The following is an 18,008-nucleotide window of genomic DNA, read 5'->3' as shown; positions in this document are numbered from 1 at the left end:
AGTTCTAGGCATTCCAGGATCCAGGTGTGGGGCATCAAGTCTTAGGCCTTCTTGTAATCAATCCAGGCAGTGCACAGGTTGGTCAGCCTAGTCTTGCAGTCTCGGGCCCCTGCTCAGTCTACCAGGAGCTGGTCTTTTGCTCCTGTGGTATTCCTGCCAATTCCTTTCTGTGCCTCACTTATGTATTGAGCCATATGCCTGCTTATCTTACCAACTATGATGCCTGACAGGAGCTTCCATGCGGTACTAAGGCAGGTTATTGGCCGGTAGTTGAAAGGGACCGGTCCCTTCTCAGGATCCTTGAGAATCAGGACCGTCCGGCCCCTAGCACAAGTCAGGATCAAGTGCGGGATCTACTAAGGAGATGCTCTGATGAGAACAATTACTGCTGGTCTGCATTCAGAACAAAGTAAGTGACTTAATGGCTTTTCTGAGTTGCCAGAAAATTATTATTCTGAAAATCAAATAATCTATCACCATAGATTAATGTTTGTTTCACCATGTATTTATAAATGTGTTTATTTCCTTGCATTAGTTATGCATTGTTAATTTTTCTATTTTGATTTTTCTCACACAATTCTAATTCCCTTTTTCTTCCTGACCCATGTGATACTGTGAATTTCCCCTTTGTGGGTTTAATAAAGTCTATATCTATATCAATGTCTGATCCAGTTCTTTTGTTTGTCTTTAATGTATTTACCCCTGAATGCATCAGAAACACACTGTAATCATTTAGGTAGTCTGCATGGAATTGACTTGGCCTCAAGCACTACTGGAGTTAGATACATAGTTGATGCTTCCAACCGTCCGCTTTCCTTTCCACTAAGTGTTACAAGGTACTGGATCCATCCCAGCTGTCAAAGGGAAGAGAGAGGATAACCTTGGACTCTCATTGCAGGGTTCACGTTTGTTCACCCCAAAGAATTTTGTAGAGTAGTTAAAAATGTGCTATATTATCCAAAAGGGGTCAAAATAATCTCTGCAGAAAACCAGCTGCGTTAACATTGTGCTTCACTTGTGGAAACTGAATACGTCATTGGAGTGAATGTTATTAAAGCAAATACTAAGATTTTAATTTTGAAGCAACATTTCAGACAGGAGAGCAATTTTTAATTAATTCATGTTGAAGTCCTTGTATTTTTTTGTTTTCTACAGTTTTAACAGTGATGATGAGACTTGAGTGTTTACATAAAAGACTTTATGGTTTGTTGATAGGTGTAAAGCCATTTTTGGTAGTTATTTGTTCAAGATAGTAGTAATATTTATTGCATATAGAAAAAAACAGACCAATTAATATGACAACAATAACTCATGAAAAAAAAGAGTAACAGAAAACACAGCCATGACAAGATGAAAGATTTCCATGTAATGGTTGTGTGTTCTACATCAGCAAGGTACTAGCAAAGTAACTGTAAAATAAACATCAAATCACTGTTCACAAGAAGCTGATGAAGACATCATCTTTTTCAACGAGGTGTGGTCATGATATGGTATCTACAGGGCACATTAAGAAAACTGCTATATTCAGGAATGAGGTTTATACTGTCAGGGCCTCCAGCACAGGAAAAAGTGAAATCCTGCAGCAATGATACTATGAAAATAAAAAGTTCCATACGGGCCAGAGACTCGCCAACACAGTTTCTCTTCCCTGTAGAGATACACAAAGGACTCTGATTAAAAATAATTGCAGGGCTCTAGACTAACTTTTTGCCGCAGTTGCACTTGTTTTCTTAGGTGCGCCAGCACAAAAGTTAGGCTGTCCATACAGACAATATTGATTTGTAAATGACAATCTTGTCAACAAAAAGTTCTTTATTTAGAGCACAGTTCTACAAGAAACATAAGTGACTGAAAAAGTGCTTGTGCTTTAAGTGCTTCACTGAGCTAAAATTGAAACTTAATACATCTCAAGATATATTAAAGAAAAAGAAAATCTTAATCAAAAGGACCTCAAAGTGTCTCATAAGGCTTCAAACTGAACATCCAGTTTGAAGCCTTATCGCCTCTGTCAGTGCACTGACAGAGCCTTATCGCCTCTGTCAGTGCGCCCCAGGGTGGCTGTGGCTACAACGTAGCTTGCCATCACCAGTGTGTGAATGTGTGTGTGAATGGGTGGATGACTGGATATGTAAAGCGCTTTGGGGTCCTTAGGGACTAGTAAAGCGCTATATAAATACAGGCCATTTACCATTTACCATCCAGTGTGTGTGGGATGACACCTATAAACGTCACATATCCGACATCATTACTGTATGTGGGGTTTACGTTCAAGACGTTTTTCTTCTGAAGAATTATTTCAGACTTGAACTTAGTGAACGGAACATCTTCTTTGGGAATACGTAGGCAATGTTAAACTTAATCATCATCTCGGCCTCCATTGATGACCTGTTTGCTGCTGCCTGCCGCTGAAAGGCAGTGGGGAGAGGGGACACTTGGGCAGTCACCCGTATCAAAAACCGCCACTGCACCACAGTAAATGCAGTGCATCATGTTGTCAGCTTTACTGTATCTTAGCAAAGGATACTGGTCAAGCCAATCTCTTCAAAATGTATAGACTTTTCCCCTTTTACTTTCAGTGGGCTCTGGCTCGGAGTCGAACGTATATGGCTCATTATCTTGTGCCGTCTCCAGAGCAGTGTTAGACACAACCTGAGAGGTTGATGGTTCCGTGTCAGAGCACTGGCTACGGACGGATCAGGCCTTAAGGAAAAAGATATCAATTGTTCTTTTCATCTTTTGTCATTACCCACAGCTATATCTGGAAGAGATGATGGAGAATCTATCGGGCCTAGGCTACTCACCTATCTCTAGCCGCCTGCACTTTCAAACGTACACACACGCAGGCCTACAGAAATATGTGGACCACGGCTAATCAAAGAAGTCCCACCTTTGACTATCTCAAAATGGTTTAGACCATGATATGGGCATAGTGTGTGTCTGTTGTTGACCACACAGAGACTTTCAGAGTTATAGGGACGTCTTCTTTTACTCGAATGGCTGGTCACACCTAGGATTTTTTTAGTCACACCATTGAGAAATTAGGTCGCATGTGCGTCCAAACTGGTCACATTCTAGAGCCCTGAATTGCTTTTCACTGTAAATATCAAGATACTTGGAACAAAAATTACGTCAACATGCAAAAGAGCTGGATGATCAATAACTGTGTGTTGACTCTTTACCTGCAGAGAATGGCATGAATGCAGGACTTTTCTTAAAGTTGCCATTATTGTCCAGGAAGTGCTGGGGATTGAAGGACCTGGGAGTGGCCCATTGCTTTTCCTCTTTTAGCACAGAGTGCAACAGTGGAATAATTACAGTGTCCTGTTCAGAACATTTATTTTGTTAGTGTTGCTGCTTTCAACATTATTCTCTGACTTGATATACAATAGATTCTGTAATACACATGAGATCTTGGAATTGAGAATACCTTTGGGATTGTATAACCCCTGAAGGATATGTCATTCAGTGTGTAGTGAGGGAGACTGAGAGGGACAATGTCAAGAAAACGTTGCACTTCATGGATGACAGCAAGTGAAAAATGGAGGGACTTCCTGTCCTCCATCCTGGGACAACGGCCTTTTCCAATAACAGTGTCAATTTCTTGCTGCATTTTCTCTGGACACAGCAAAGCAGAAATGATTACCACTCTGATCTGTTTTATAAATCCAACGAGGGACTTATTCCTAACCATAATGTATTAGGGCTTGTAAAGTAAATTCAAGATCTTGTTTTGTAAACTTACCCTGTATTTTGGGGTATTTAATCAGCACGCTAAGAGCATATCTCAGGGTGGAGCTGGTGGTCTGTGTTCCAGCCAGAAACAGAGTCATTATTGTAGAGACCAAATTGTCATAGTGGAACTCAGTTGTGGAAATCTCCTTTTCCTGAGAGAAGAAAGTTGCCATTGTTTTCAGAATCAGAGAATCAGAATATCTTTATCGTCATTTTAACAAGTACAACAAAATAAGTGCAGTCCCTGCCTTGTCAAGCAATGTTTAAAATATAATTACAAATGAAATATAAAAAAAGAGGCAGAAGACTGTATTCAGTAATAATAAATAGAACCTTATTGCACATAAGCACTGTTGCACAGGATGTCACAGGATGTCATCCATTGCACAGTATTTGTCAGGCTAATTGTAGGTGATTACCTGTAATTCAGTACCCTAACAGCTGCAGGGTAGATGTTGCCATTTAGTCTATTAGTCTTTGTTCTGATGCTTTTATATTTATTGCCTGATGGGAGCAGTTCAAACAGATTATGAGGGGGGTGTCGGGAGTCTTTTATGATATTTCCTACTTTCCTGAGACAGCGAGAACGGTGCAGTTGGTCGAGACAGGGTAAAGAACAGGCAATGATCCCCTGGGGAATCTTTACAATCCATGAAGTGGTTTCTTCTGCACTGTTGTCCAGCTGGAAAACCACACACAGAGACGGTAGCATAGAATGCTCTCGATAGAACATCGATAGAAGGACATCAGCAGCCTTTGAGGGATATTATTTTACTGAGGATTTTCAGGAAATAAAGTCTCTGCTAAACCTTCTGTGCCAGCTCTGCTGTGTTCAGACCCAAGGACGTGTCCTCCGTGATGTGAACTCCCAGGAAGCGCAAGTCCAACACCATCTTGATCCCACCCCCATTGATGTTAAGGAGTTTAATGTCAGTTTTTCTTTTTCCTGAAATCCACAACAATCTCCTTGGTCTTGGTTGTCTTCAGGAGCAGGTCGTTGTCCTTGCACCATGCTGTCAGCTGCTCCACTTTGTCCCTGAAGACAGACTCACCCCCCCCCCCCGTCTTGTTATGGCCGTGGCCATAGGAAATGTGTGTTAGCTGCTGTGTTGTGTTTCTTTACTGTGAATCTCTGCAGGTCCTTCCTCTAATGAAGAGCAGTGGGCTGCTGATTGGACCATGGATCATGTGACTGGGTTCAAAAAGCCGCTCTTACAGCTGCCGGGAGAGAGAGAGAAGCGAGCGAGTGCGAGAGTAAACCGGTTGACAGCAGACTCAGACCTGGCCCTGGCTTCCAGACTCTTTGTGTAATTTTGTATATGTGTAAGTGTGCTTCTTGAGAGCCCCCAAACGTGTGTACATAAGTCCAGTGCTTATGCATGCATAGGCTGAAGCTGAAGGGGTGAGCCGCCTTTTCTTTTTGAACTGTTTTCTCCTGTTTCTGGGCTAGGAAGCGAGGGATAGCTATTGTCATTTATTTGTTTTGTTTTTCTTAGGGTTTAATTAGTTTGCTCGGACGGGACTTAGTTGGTTTTGTTTATTATTTTGGCCTGTGTTCACCCTGGAGTTGTTCTTCTTGTCACTCAATAAAATCACCCTTTTTTACTCATAACCGGGTTCGTGGTTTGGTTTGGGAACCAGGGCAGGTACTTGCTTCTCTCTCCTCAGAATCTTATGTGCGTCTCTACACGCCTAGACTAGGGGCGTAACGCGTCTGCAAATTTGACAGTGGTGTTACTGTGGTGAGTGGGGGCACAGTTGTATCTGTACAGAGCAGGGGGCTCAGCACACAGCCCTGGGGAGAGCCAGTGCTGATGCTGATGGCCAAGGGGATGTGGGGGCCACCCTTACCCTTTCTGTGCGGTTTTTCAGAACTCCAGTGCTTCTTTGTCCTTGTCGGTCTCTCCTCATTTTCCTCTCTCTATTTTTTCTTTCTGTCTGTGTGAGTGTATAATTGTGTGTGCATCTAACCATGCCTTGTGTTGCAGAGGCAGAATCTGTTCTGGCTTCTAGCCCTTTGTCCCTGCACACCTGAGGTGAATGACCTCATCTGTTTGTCATCAGTTGATTATCTTGCCATTATTTAAGATGGAAGAGATCCTTTGGTCTTCATCTGAGCATTGAACTAACTACATTAGTGAAACCAACTTCTCAAGTAATAAGTTTGATTATGGTTTGTTCCTTGATTTTAACTTAGTGTCATGGTCTGGGTGGAATGCAAATATATTCTAAGCCCCGTTTACAGCTACCAGTCACACTCTTGTTTAACCTAAAGCAACCTGTCAAGCACTTGTAGATTCAGGCACCAAACAGAGTCTCATTGGCAGTGAGCTAGCCAGACAACTGAACATCTCACTGGTTAAGCTAGATCCACCCATTCCTGCCAAAGCCTTAAATGGAGAAGTTTTTGCCCACATCAATCATCGCACTGCGCCCGCCACATTACAAACCACGGAGAGACTCAACTTTTTCACATTTCATTCTCCAGATACACCACTCATCCTAGGTTTTCCTTGTTTGGTGGTTCACAATCCTCTCTTAGATTGGTCCAGCCAAAAAATTGTTAGTTGGAGCCCATTCTGTCATGCCAACTGTCTCGTTTCTGCTCGCCATCCTCAGGCTCCTCAAAGGCCGTCCGAGGAAAACACAGCCCCTGACCTCTCCACTGTTCCCTCTGTGTATCATGACGCGCAGCCATGGAGAAGTACATAAGGGAGTCTATCACAGCCAGCATCATTCGGCCATCTTCCTCCCCGACAAGGGGCAGGTTCTTTTTTGTTGACAAAAAGGATGGCTCTCTCCGGCCATGTATTGATTTTTGCAGCTTAAATTACATTACAGTTAAGAATAAATAACCTTTACACCTCATCAGCTCCGCGGTTGAACCACTCCAAAGCGCCATGGTCTTCACCAAACTCAACCTTCTAAACCCATATCATCTGGTTCAGATCAAACATGGGGACAAGTGGAAGACAGCTTTTGAACACACACCTGGGACACTTCAAATATCTGGTCATGCCATTTGGTTTAACTAATGCTCCAACATTATGTCCCCACAGCATGTTGCTTTGAGGCTGGCTGAAAATCTGCTCCATGGTCTCCCTAAATTCCCGCACGTTTTTTCTTTAGCTACTGCTGGTGCTACACTCTGCTGGTAGCCAAAAGTCCATACAGTTGCTTAGGCAATGTAGGTGCAGGACATAGCTAAATTAAGAATATAATTTTTAGCACTTTAGATTTTATTAATTACCTACATTAATAAACACAGTAGTTGTAGTTTTGCGTATTCTTTTATATATTATGCTTAGGTTTTCCAACCTGGTTGATTCGAATAAGGAAGGAGTCTATGTAGTCTCGTGGGGAGCTGGGGTCCAATGTGCCTTTGTGTTCTTGGATCTTCATCTTGATAAACTTTCTCACCTCTTCATACTCTGCAAAAATTTTTTGATGGGGGCCAGGAAGATGGTCCATGAGTTTCGGAAAGAGGTTGTACATCTGTTGTAAGGAAGCATAGCACCATACATTCTTGTAAAGCATGTACTGTGTTTGGATAATTTTTCCAGTATGATTTTCAAAAGATGCAGGACAGACTCTGATGTATATATTCTTAATCAAACTATGAAAACCAAATTTAAAAGCATTTAATTTTTAATTCTGCTCCCACTTTCAGTTACCTGACCCACAGGGCTGCTATTAAGCTTTCCTATATGAGAAAGTATGGTAAGGAGGCGCAAGAACTGCTTGTCTTCATGGCTGAACCGTTGACCAAAAACCAGGCAGCAGATCACGTTAGACACAGTACGGCTCAATAAGAATGTGGGGTCAAATGGTGCACCTGCAAGAGAAGGGGAATCATCTGTCAAATTAACTAAGGACTTCACTTTAGTTATGACATGCCCACACTTCCGACTTTCCCACTGTTTAGTCTGCTCTTCTCAGTTTCAAACTATTACAAGTTTGGTCCTGGCTAATCAACTTCTGAAAAGATTCAAAGCGTAAGTTTGTTGGCACACGTCTTTCCAGAAAATGGTGTTTTCATGCATTTGACTGTGATTTCTGATATCAGTTGTGCATCCTGATGTGTTAACAACCCGAAGCTCACAAAAACTCTGTGTTTTAGCAGGTCATATTGTTTTTGGTGGTGGTGGTGGTGGTGGTGGTGGTGGTGGTAGTGGATGTCAATTCAGTAGTGGAGAATACTGGGTTAGTGGGATTAGCCCACTGTAATATGCTTCTGTTTTTCCAAAGTGAAGACTGATTATTTTCCGTTAGTATTGTAGTGTCCTGTTATGTTCATGGACAGCTTATTGTGTTTCCTTTTTGGTTATCTTGCATGATGTGTCAGTGACTTTAACACTGGTCCTTGTCTCTTTCTTTAGAGCATTCTCATGGCAAAGAGTGTGTACATTTGGGACAACCAGAGTTGTAGATGAAAATTGGTATATGGGTGTGGTCACTAGGGATGATAGTGTTCCATATAGTGTTTTATATATCAAAATATATATGTATTTGTTTTCACTTATCAGCATTTTAATTTTTTAATATGTTATATAAATATAGGTACTATGCTGTGCATAGTAAACTTAGCTAGGCATATTGCACAGTAGCCCTTTTCACATCAGCTGAAACTATACCTTTTAATTTATGCATGTGAGCCCTCATATGTTCACTCTCTTCTTGGATCCATTCTTCCATCCCCTTGCGTCCCATCCCAAAGTCTTTTAGAGTGGTCAGTGTGAAGCGTCGCAGCTGACGCCAGCGTTCCCCATTACTGCTCCCTATACCTGAAAGGTTAAACCACTCACCAAAGTAATGGAAGAGAAGCCATGTTGATTCATGAAAGAATTAAAGCACTCGGAAACAAAATCACTTTGCCTTGACAAAGACAACATATTTGAGTGATCACGCTTTACCATATTTCTTGTTAGGGTTGTGTAGAAATGGAGTTGGTGCTCTGCCTGTGAAGTCATCTGCTTGATCCACCAAGGCTTCTTTCACAGCATCATATCCTACCAGAAGTACTGTCCGCTGCCAGCCTAGGTATACTGTCATCACTGGCCCATAGGTTTCACTGAACTAATAAAAATTATATGTTTTAATGATAAGCACTGAGCTTTTTATGAGTTTTCTGCAAAAACACACTGCAGTAATTGCACACCCTTAACAAAGTATTCTGATTCTGAAATGTTAAGATGCTGTTAAATTCAGTCTGTTTGAAGACAGTGTGTTACTCTCCTCATATTACAAAATACACTATTGTAAACTTACCTTAAAAAGGCTTTTAAAGGGTGCTTTTTTGTCTATCTGTAGAAGGTTTCCTATGAAAGGAAGTGCAGTGGGTCCTGGAGGTAGACGCCTGTTTTTGTTTTTTACATTAAATATCCACAGTAGAGCTAAGATTAGCCCTGCCAAGATCAAAGTTGTAGAAAATTCCATAATGCTCTATAAACTTTCTTATCTTAACTGTTATTATGTTATCACTTGACAAGAAATAGTTTCAAATGCCAGACTCAAAGGCAAACAACTGAACTAACCCAGAAAATACGTCAGTCTAAATGCAAAAGTAAACAGAATCTGAACGCTCACGGGGCGCACACAAGGTAAATAGACAGACACTCTGACAAAGTTTGTAAAGACAATGACTTTCTTAACAATAATAATACATTTTTTATTTTTATTTTTAAAAAAGCTCCTTTCAAAACACTCAAGGACACTGTACACAGCAGAATAGAGACAAGCAAAACAACAACAGGCATAACAATTTACAAAATTATAAACATAAAACGTAGAGCAAATTTAAAATAGCAGAATGGAGAAGCTTATGTCGAGTAGGTTATTGTGAACGGGTGAGTTTTGAGTCTAGATTTAGAAAGAGAGAGGGAGGTGATATTTCTTATATCAGGGGAAAGGGAATTGCAGAGTCGAGGAGCAGAGCAGCAGAAAGCCCTGTGCCCCATGGTGGCTAGCTGGGGGGAAGGGACAGATAATAAGCTCTGTAATAGGAGACTGTGAGCTATGTGATGTAAGGATTCCCAACTTCCTCTCTTTTCTGAAGATTGGTATTTTAAAAAAAAAACTGTTAAGATTAGCTAAATGTCATTTTTTTTGCTTATTAAGATAAATGTTTGTAAACCAGTTTTGCTGAAACTGTTTTTCTGTGAGAACACAATGTAAACCATAAGTAAGGTTCTAGAATGATTATAGGAACAAAATACCTGATCCCTGTGAAGCAAGAGAAGTTAGCAAAGCAAGTTTGCCTAGGAAATAGCAGCTGCCAGGGTGATGCGTAAGTAAGATCAAGAAAACTTTCTGAGAAAACTTGTGGGATTGCTAGAAATGCAAATCAAACACAAATCCCCGAAAAGCCTTCAGTTGATTCAAGATGCTCTTGGAATCATCCCTTAGTTATGCCGCAATACGCATAGTCTACTGGGGGCTTCCCATGATCCACTGAGCATTTCTTCTTCACTCACCTTTTTTACTCACTTTGTGTTTACGTACCACTCTGCATTTAATCATTAGTCATTATTAATGCCTGGCTTCCTTCCACAGTGTGTCTTTCATCCTGCCTGCCTCCATTTGCTTCCGTTTATCCTTTCCAGGGTCGCGGGGGGTGCTGGAGCCTATCCCAGCTGTCATAGGGCGAGAGGCGGGGTACACCCTGGACAGGTTGCCAGTCTGTCGCAGGGCTAATACATAGAGACACAGACAACCATTTGCACTCACATTCACGCACAGATTCACACCTATGGGCAATTTAGATTAATCAATTAACCTATCCCCACTAACTGCATGTCTTTGGACTGTGGGAGGAAGCCAGAGTACGCGGAGGGAACTTCAATGATAGAGATGTAATGACATTGCTATTTTAGCTGTTACTCAAACTGTTTTTTGTCTTTTCAGTCAGATTTATATCTACAAGAAATGGTACAACTTGTTCCTTTCAGTGTGGGTCACTCTAACAGGAAAAAGTTGTACTTTACTGTTTGTCCTGGCTGTCAAACAGTAAAGTAATGCCAAGCAGTAAGACTTTGGGTATTTTAAAGCAGTCATAATATAATTTTTAAAAAAAAGTGATGCTTATGATAAAAAATGAATGGATGTCTTAACTATAATAATCTGCTTGATACACACATTAAGCATGTGCATTTTCAGGTTATGCATATCCCCCTCTTGTACAGATTTGCTTCAAAATCCCTCCTCCCCAGACCTTGGCCTATGTCTGCACTGCTGCTCTATGCCAGTTAACAAATAACAGTTTGTTCTAGAGAGACAGACACAAAGTCATGTTGACAAAAGGATTTAATGTGTTAACCTTTAAACTGCATTCCATGTATGATTACGCTGTGCACACAGGTGAAAGGGTAATTTCCAAAAGCAGGGCAGAAGACACTGAGAGAAATGTGGACGAGAAAGAAAATATTCAGTGAGATCATCTTTTCTCAAATTTATGACACAAATCCAAATCTGAAGAAAAAAAAAAAAAGAAAAAAAATTACCCAATTTCCTTTGGGGTCAACCTTCAGGATCAATAAAGTTTTATTGAATTGAATTGAAATCTGAGACTAATATGTTCTTATAAATGTCTGTGTGACTGGAATCAGACTGCTGACCCAGTTAATATCAAGCCATCATGGCATGGAAAAAGTGATACAACACAGACAGTGTTTACAGGAGTCAGGCTTATTTATGATTAACCTGAGGAGCATTGGCATAAAGTCAGGAAGCACACCTTTATTAATTGCTAAATTAGTCCTACAGATTACCCAACAGCTGATTAGTAAATAACAACATACTTATATTACAAACATCAATATAAGGAATTTGAAAGCCCTGTCAACTAAAAAGCAAATCCTCCACAGTCAAATGCATCAAAGTCGGAGTCTCCTTCGAAGTCAAAGCTGGTAAAGTGTGGGGAATCGACATCCTGGCTGCAGGCATGGAAGGAGCCCCCGGCAGAAAGCTCAGAGAAGCCCCCTGTGCCGTGGGCAATTTCTGGGGGTCTTGTGGCAAGGGGAGAGGAAGGGGAGCAGGAATTGAGGTAGCCCAAAGCAGAGGAGGCTGCTGCCCCTCCCATCAGTAAGCATACTGCCCTCACTGCCCGGGCATCACTGCTGTTGCCATGGCGAAGACAGTCGGACACACGGTGAGGTGGTGCCACAGAAACACTACGCAGAGGTCGCCGTGACACATTTGCTGTAAAAGATGTAAATGTTGTTAAATTCACAAATGTATGTGTAGTTTGGCTTATTTACCAGCCAGACAGTATATATTATACTAACTGGCTACTATAATACTACTATACTACTACTGGTGTATAATAATATATGTGTGTACTAGACTTAGTATTCACAAACTACTTAAATTAAATGGGACACAGTAGAAATACAATTAAGCTATATTTTTCATTACTCAAAATTAGATCAAAACACGATTAACCCCAACTCTGCCTCTGTGTGCTCTTTGTTACGGCTTTCCAGGTGCTTAAGGACACCATCTGGCATGCTCAAAACAACTGAGCACTAAATTATAAAGGAAAAAAGAGAGACATGAATTGTCTAAATGCATCACATTTAGCAAATTAAATTAATCAGAGCTTCAGTAATTAAGATGCAGTTGTAATTGTAATAAAGCAACAGGTGTGTAATGTGATAATGTGTAGTTTTAGGCATAAATGCTTCAGAAATGTGTATTGTCAAATTTTTGAATGTGCTTTCCATTTGTTTTATTCACAAATCGTTTTATATACATTAGTTCATTAATTAACCAGATTAGAGTTTTTGTTGATTTGTCTTGTTTTTTCTGTTTTGTGAAATTAATCAGCACCCTTCTTCAATCTACTGTCAAGTAATTACAAATGGCCTAAGAGCTGACCTTGGTTTTGCCCTCTCTCTCTGAAGGAGCCTCCCCGTTCAGTGACCCTAGTCAAAGGAGGGGTGCCCTCACCAACCCTTGGTGACCCGGGGTCTTTATCACTGGCAGAGTCGGGCAGGGGATCTCTATCTGTGATGCAGGGAGTGATGCTGCGTTGTCTCTGGAGTGTCAGGGGTGACATGACACCCTAGCAAATTGGAAAAAGTAAACGTTATTATATGACAGAAATAAACAGTCTACAATTGGAACAGGAATCTAACAAATTAGCAGTGAGAAACATAGAGAACACAATTTGTTTTAATATTAAATAAAACAGTGCTACCTAACTCACCTCTCTCACTTTCCTGATGACCTTCAGCCAGAGCCTGTGAGAGATAATGACATGTCATGATGTTTGAAACAGATCCAAAGTTTTATTTTTTATTTTTTCAACAGCACAGGAGAGGGTTTACTGTCAGTCTGATAATCACTTGCAGTAAAATTATTTGGTACCAAGTAGAGCAAAGGAAACCTAAATTTCAGAATGCATGTGTGTGTAAATATGCCACCATGTGCAAAACAACTGATAGTGAATGGGGTAAAGGACATCTGAGCTCCAGAGGGAGGGAGATAAAGAGAGAGCGAGAGAGAGAGACCTACGTGCAGTCGTCTGGGTTGTCTGAGAGCAGCAGCAGGAACTTGTTCTGTGGCAGGATAAGAGCAAAGCAGCAGTCCCTCCTGCCCCCTGGAGGCAACTTGGGCAGGTCAAGTATTTCTCGTCCCTCTGCAATTGACTCACAGCTGCTATGTAGTGCTACCACTTGGTCTGGAGGGGACTCTGCATCCCGGCACACCAGCAGGTTACCCTCTATGGTCAGCACAAGGTACTTCTCCTTCCACTGCTTAAACATGAAGCCGCCTCCAGAAAAAAGAAAAAGAAAACAGTACAAGTAGGCTCATAAATAGGAGATGAATCAAAAAGTGCCAGAAGAGCCTTCTGACTAAATCAGACTTCTGACTAATCAGACAAACAAGTCCCAGAAAAACAACTGTAAAAAAATAACTGTAGCAAAAGCACAGAGAAAATGTTATGTTATGTTCTGGCATTTATCATATCATCTGATGATGTTTTTTCTGAGGCTTTTTAGTCTGGTGCTGTTTAGTCAGAAGTTTCATGTGTTTTTCAATGGAATGTGATGTTTTTTGTTTATGGTTTGACATCTGAGACCGTTTGATCTGATGTCTGACGATGGTTTCCTGAAACCTGAAGATGTCCTAAAATGTACACCATAGCACTGATCAATGACAGTTGATCTGATCTCACTCCCTTTGTTTGTCAGTGTTGTTAGTTTCGGTCATTACTATTTATAAGGTAAGGGAAACCGGCATTCAGCTGACACTGAAGAAGTCACTTGGATGAGTGACGAAACATTTGTTGCACTGAAAATGTTACATCCAGATGAACAGAATCAACTTTTTGAGAATTCCTTACCTGGATGATTGAACATGAATCAAGATACTTCCGTATTAGTAGTAATGTTACTGCTGGCATTGTATGTCCAGAACTATAATGGTGTTGTTTGTTTGTTTGGTTGTATGCTTGTACTTTCACTAACTTAACTGAAATTTTCACAAACAAATAACACAATCGTTTAATGAGCAGGTTCTTTGAGAGAAATGTTCTGTTTTTGTCAGTTTCAGTGATATAATTGGATACTTATTGTAGTGACATGAACACAACTATAACAATGTCCAATAAATTGTTTGGGGGGTTTTAAGAGCGCAAACAGCAGCCTCAAAATCACGCTGATCAAAAATTACAACAGTCAGAGAAAGTCACAGCATCAACTTATGAAAACAACAACAACAAAACCAATAATAATACAAAAAATAATGATACCTTGTCCTTGAAACAAGGCAGATCCATAATAATCAAAAATCAATAGAAACAGCTTGAGTCAAATGTAATGCTTTTTTTGTATTAAAAAGAAACTGAAATATTCTAATTTTTGGAACAATGAGTTTCCAGAGTTTTCAGGACAGGACACACACGACGGTGTTAGACTGCAGACAATAGAAGGTGAGCACATGTTGACAGACAAGATCTACTTTATTTCTCCATACAGCGGATTAAAGTTGAACAGGTGGATTTGCAAGCGAGCAAGAGAGGGGGTATAGGAATTTTTGATTGATTGTTTGTTATTATGGCGTCTACTATACCTGGGAATACTAATATGACAACAACTACATTAAGTTGACTGCAGATTTCAACCTTTAGATTAATATCCCTAAATTTTATTAGTGCTATTAGTCTGCATAAGTCAAGAGAGGAAGAAAAACATTTGAAGTACCAAAATAGCTACTTAACTGTTATCAACTGTGACGCCACTCTGAAATGAAAACAAGGGCAATAAAAAACAGATGTAATATAAGCAAAGAGAGACGCTGGCCAACAGCCGGTTCATGACTTGGCTTGAAAATTACCATCTCGTCATTCTGTAAAAACACATCTGGGATTGATTATATCATGTTGGCTGGCTCTTAGGCTGACATTGCTCATGTAAGAGTTGGATTGGTGTTCTGAGACAGTGTTGTTTTCCACCGATTGTGAAGTCAGCAGCCATATAATCTATACTGGCTTTAAAAGAATAAACACTAAGAATTTATTATTAGGGTCATATTTGACAGCAAAGCAACTGAGATCTTCAAAAAGCCTATATAGTTACTAACTTTGGCCTAATTTGCAGAATGAGCACAAAAGGATGCAGTAAACAAAATCAGACCAAAACATTCACATCAAACTTTACATGACGACTGCAGAGGGGTTACTGTGGATAAAAGGATAGAAGCAGGCCTACCATATTTTTTGAGGAAGCCTCGATGAACACCTGCTGTGCTCATGTCTGTGGTCATCACAGCAACAGGAACTGAAATGAAAGGCAGAGCACTGATGCTGAAAAATAGGGTAAGAGAAAGAGGGAGAGGGAGAAGCGGGAGAGAGAATAATCCCCACTATTTAGGCCTTCCCTCTTTAAACCCATGCTGTTGTGAGTGAAATTGGAGCCATGCCTGGTTATGCACATATAAACATCATATGAGCATAAGAGGCCCAAATAATCATAACAGCAAAGCATAAATCCCACCAAAAAGATGATTTATGGTTTATACTGCAACCATTACCAGATGTCATGTTGGACACCCTCCCTGAGCAACATACACACACACGCTTCAATTTCCAGTTCCACACAGAAAATATGAGAGGTGCATAATTGCTTATCATTAAACTGGTAAACCTGTCAAACCTGTATCTTAGCGCATCCCTGCGCCCTTGGATGGCTTCTGAACAAGGGCTCGGATCACCTCCTGCTCAGAGAGATTAAAACAGAGGGATTATTATTCTTGCACAGCTGGAAGCCTGTTGTTGCACTGCTGTGGATAGGCCCAACCAAGATTTTAATCTGTTCAAACCTGGGATATGTGGCCCCATCCAAGTAACCACCTCTAAGATATTACATGTCTTTCATCATCATATATCCAAGTGAGATTAAATGCTATTCACTGTGACATTCTGGGTTTGCTAATCGCTGTTAGAATGACGTTATGTAACAGGAGGGATCTTAGAGAGACACTCTCATGCTTTGATGAAACCGGTCTTCAATAAATGGGTTGTAAGGTGGTGGTAGTCTGAAAGATGTGGGGGGCTAAATACAGGAAGCAGATTTCAGCAAGCAATTTAAAAATAAATGGGCAAAATATTCACACACCTTCAGTGTACATTGTATATTGCACCTTTAACACCTTGAATACATGAGGCTTAAATCTTTGACCTCTGGTTTAGTGATCTGCCTACAGTAATGTGTAACATACCACATGGGATCACCAACATGCCAAAGCATTTGTTTGAAATTGTTACTGCAGCCCTTGATGCGTGTCTCTAGGTTTTTGTTCACAGACATATCTGTCTCTGTTTAAAGTTTATGACAAGCAGAGCTATTGAGGAGTTAGTCAAAGCCAGGAGATGACATAAAATCAGATAATCCCACTGGAAATTTTATTTTCCCATCAGACAGATCAGTCCTCCTTTTGAACTCTATGTGTGACAGAAAAACAGGATCTTACAGTGTAGCACATAGATGTCATTTGCTTTGCTGTCTGTTGCTATTTCAGTGTTCCTATTACCGGCTAATTTCACCAGTGAGCTGAACATAAAACAGCACAAAGCTCTCACTGCAAGGTTTAATCTTGTTGCACACCTCTCCAAGCAAAGAACAAACATGAAGTAATAATATCTAGTGTTTTTGGCCTGGTTTAGTCAACTTTAAAATAAAAAATGATATCAGTACTGATAGAAGAATATTAATTAAATTGTACTTTCAAATTATTTGGGAGTGTAGAAAAAATGATCATATTAAGTATTGAGTATAAAATCTTTTACACTCTATGGCTGAAGTAAGCTTTCACCGTCTGCTTTTTTTTGAGTCCGTCTGTCTTCAGTCTGATGGAATGCAGCTCAATTTGATTTAAATCAGGGGATTGACTCTACTATTTGAGGACATCACCTTTTTACCCTGTTAAGCTTTTGTGTTGTTTTTGCACTATGTTAGGCATTGCTGTCCTGCTCAAATTAAATGTTTTCCCAATAGGTTTTGTACATTTGGCTGAATCTGAGCTCACACAACACTCTTGTATAGCTCAGATTTATCAGCAAATGTTGGTGTTAGATCCACTGACAGCTATACTCAAGTCATAACAAAAACACCAACATTTTTGACTGATGAGGAGGTCAGTTTGGGTCAGGAGCCTAAGCTTACCACCTTTAAATCATCAGTCTTCAGTTAGGTTTGTTCAGAGAGTTTCTCAGGACTGATTGTTCTTCCGTGAATTCAGTTGCAGTTTGAACAATGTCAGCAGGGGGCATAAGAGCCTTCAACTTCAGGCAGTCAGTCACTACAGTCTATTTTAATGAATCATCAGGGTTGAGTGGAGCAGTTTGGCTGTCAAGTCTCCAGTAAGGAGAAGGAAAAAGAAGAGGCCCTCAGCTCATTATCCGCACCACCGGGGGTATGTGTAGCTGGGAGAGTAGCAGGAAGGTGTTTCTCATGTCTTCCAGCCAATAGACACTCTTCTTCGAGACAGGTTGTTTTGTTAATAAGCATTTGAGATTATCAGGGATATGAGCTCAGCACTAGCCTACTACTCTGTGAGTAGCTGGGGCCCATATAGTTTGTTTTGCCGGTTAAAGTGTTTTATAACCTAGACCCTTCGCGTTTTAATTCTGTTAATCCACTTGAGCTTCGTGTAAAGGTCTTTAAATCTTTGGGTCTTGGTGTGTGATGAATCAGATTTTAGCGTGACTTGAACCTAAACACTCCTTGAGTCCTAGAGCTGATGCCCCTCCCCCTTTATATCCAAACATTCACTCC

The 18,008-nt window shown here is 40.5% G+C and overlaps 2 protein-coding genes across 2 annotated transcripts; both read right to left on the bottom strand.

The window, feature by feature from the left end:
* Positions 1 to 1,466: 1,466 nt before the first annotated feature.
* Positions 1,467 to 9,168, bottom strand: LOC134641049 (cytochrome P450 2F3-like). The gene is made up of 9 exons (XM_063493237.1): positions 9,001 to 9,168; positions 8,646 to 8,808; positions 8,367 to 8,516; positions 7,407 to 7,567; positions 7,051 to 7,227; positions 3,743 to 3,884; positions 3,428 to 3,615; positions 3,180 to 3,321; positions 1,467 to 1,648 (listed from the first exon to the last, which is right to left on the bottom strand). Exons 1-9 carry the CDS (start codon positions 9,166 to 9,168, stop codon positions 1,467 to 1,469), a joined length of 1,473 nt encoding a protein of 490 aa, XP_063349307.1.
* A 1,848-nt stretch (positions 9,169 to 11,016) lies between these two features.
* si:ch1073-83n3.2 (uncharacterized) lies at positions 11,017 to 15,815 on the bottom strand. The gene is made up of 6 exons (XM_063493238.1): positions 15,766 to 15,815; positions 15,444 to 15,538; positions 13,246 to 13,504; positions 12,938 to 12,971; positions 12,607 to 12,793; positions 11,017 to 11,928 (listed from the first exon to the last, which is right to left on the bottom strand). The coding sequence occupies exons 1-6, from the start codon at positions 15,798 to 15,800 to the stop codon at positions 11,573 to 11,575; spliced, it is 966 nt and encodes a 321-aa protein (XP_063349308.1). The 5' UTR covers positions 15,801 to 15,815; the 3' UTR covers positions 11,017 to 11,572.
* Positions 15,816 to 18,008: the final 2,193 nt, after the last annotated feature.

Source organism: Pelmatolapia mariae, linkage group LG14 (assembly GCF_036321145.2).
Source record: "Pelmatolapia mariae isolate MD_Pm_ZW linkage group LG14, Pm_UMD_F_2, whole genome shotgun sequence".
NCBI classification, from domain to species: Eukaryota; Metazoa; Chordata; class Actinopteri; order Cichliformes; family Cichlidae; genus Pelmatolapia; species Pelmatolapia mariae.
This window is presented reverse-complemented; position numbering and strand designations above follow the sequence as displayed.

Bases quoted from the DNA above. Each gene is read 5' to 3' on its own strand.
- LOC134641049 (XM_063493237.1), bottom strand. From the start codon at position 9,168: ATGGAATTTTCTACAACTTTGATCTTGGCAGGGCTAATCTTAGCTCTA. The intron at 7,568-8,366 runs GTATAGTTTCAG...CTTCTCTTGCAG, and splicing joins TCACATGCATAAATTAAAAG to GTGCACCATTTGACCCCACA. The intron at 3,322-3,427 runs GTATTCTCAATT...TGTTCTGAACAG, and splicing joins GGGGTTATACAATCCCAAAG to GACACTGTAATTATTCCACT.
- si:ch1073-83n3.2 (XM_063493238.1), bottom strand. From the start codon at position 15,800: ATGTTGCTCAGGGAGGGTGTCCAACATGACATCTG. The intron at 12,972-13,245 runs GTAGGTCTCTCT...TATCTCTCACAG, and splicing joins GACAACCCAGACGACTGCAC to GCTCTGGCTGAAGGTCATCA. The intron at 12,794-12,937 runs GTGAGTTAGGTA...CCAATTTGCTAG, and splicing joins TCATCAGGAAAGTGAGAGAG to GGTGTCATGTCACCCCTGAC.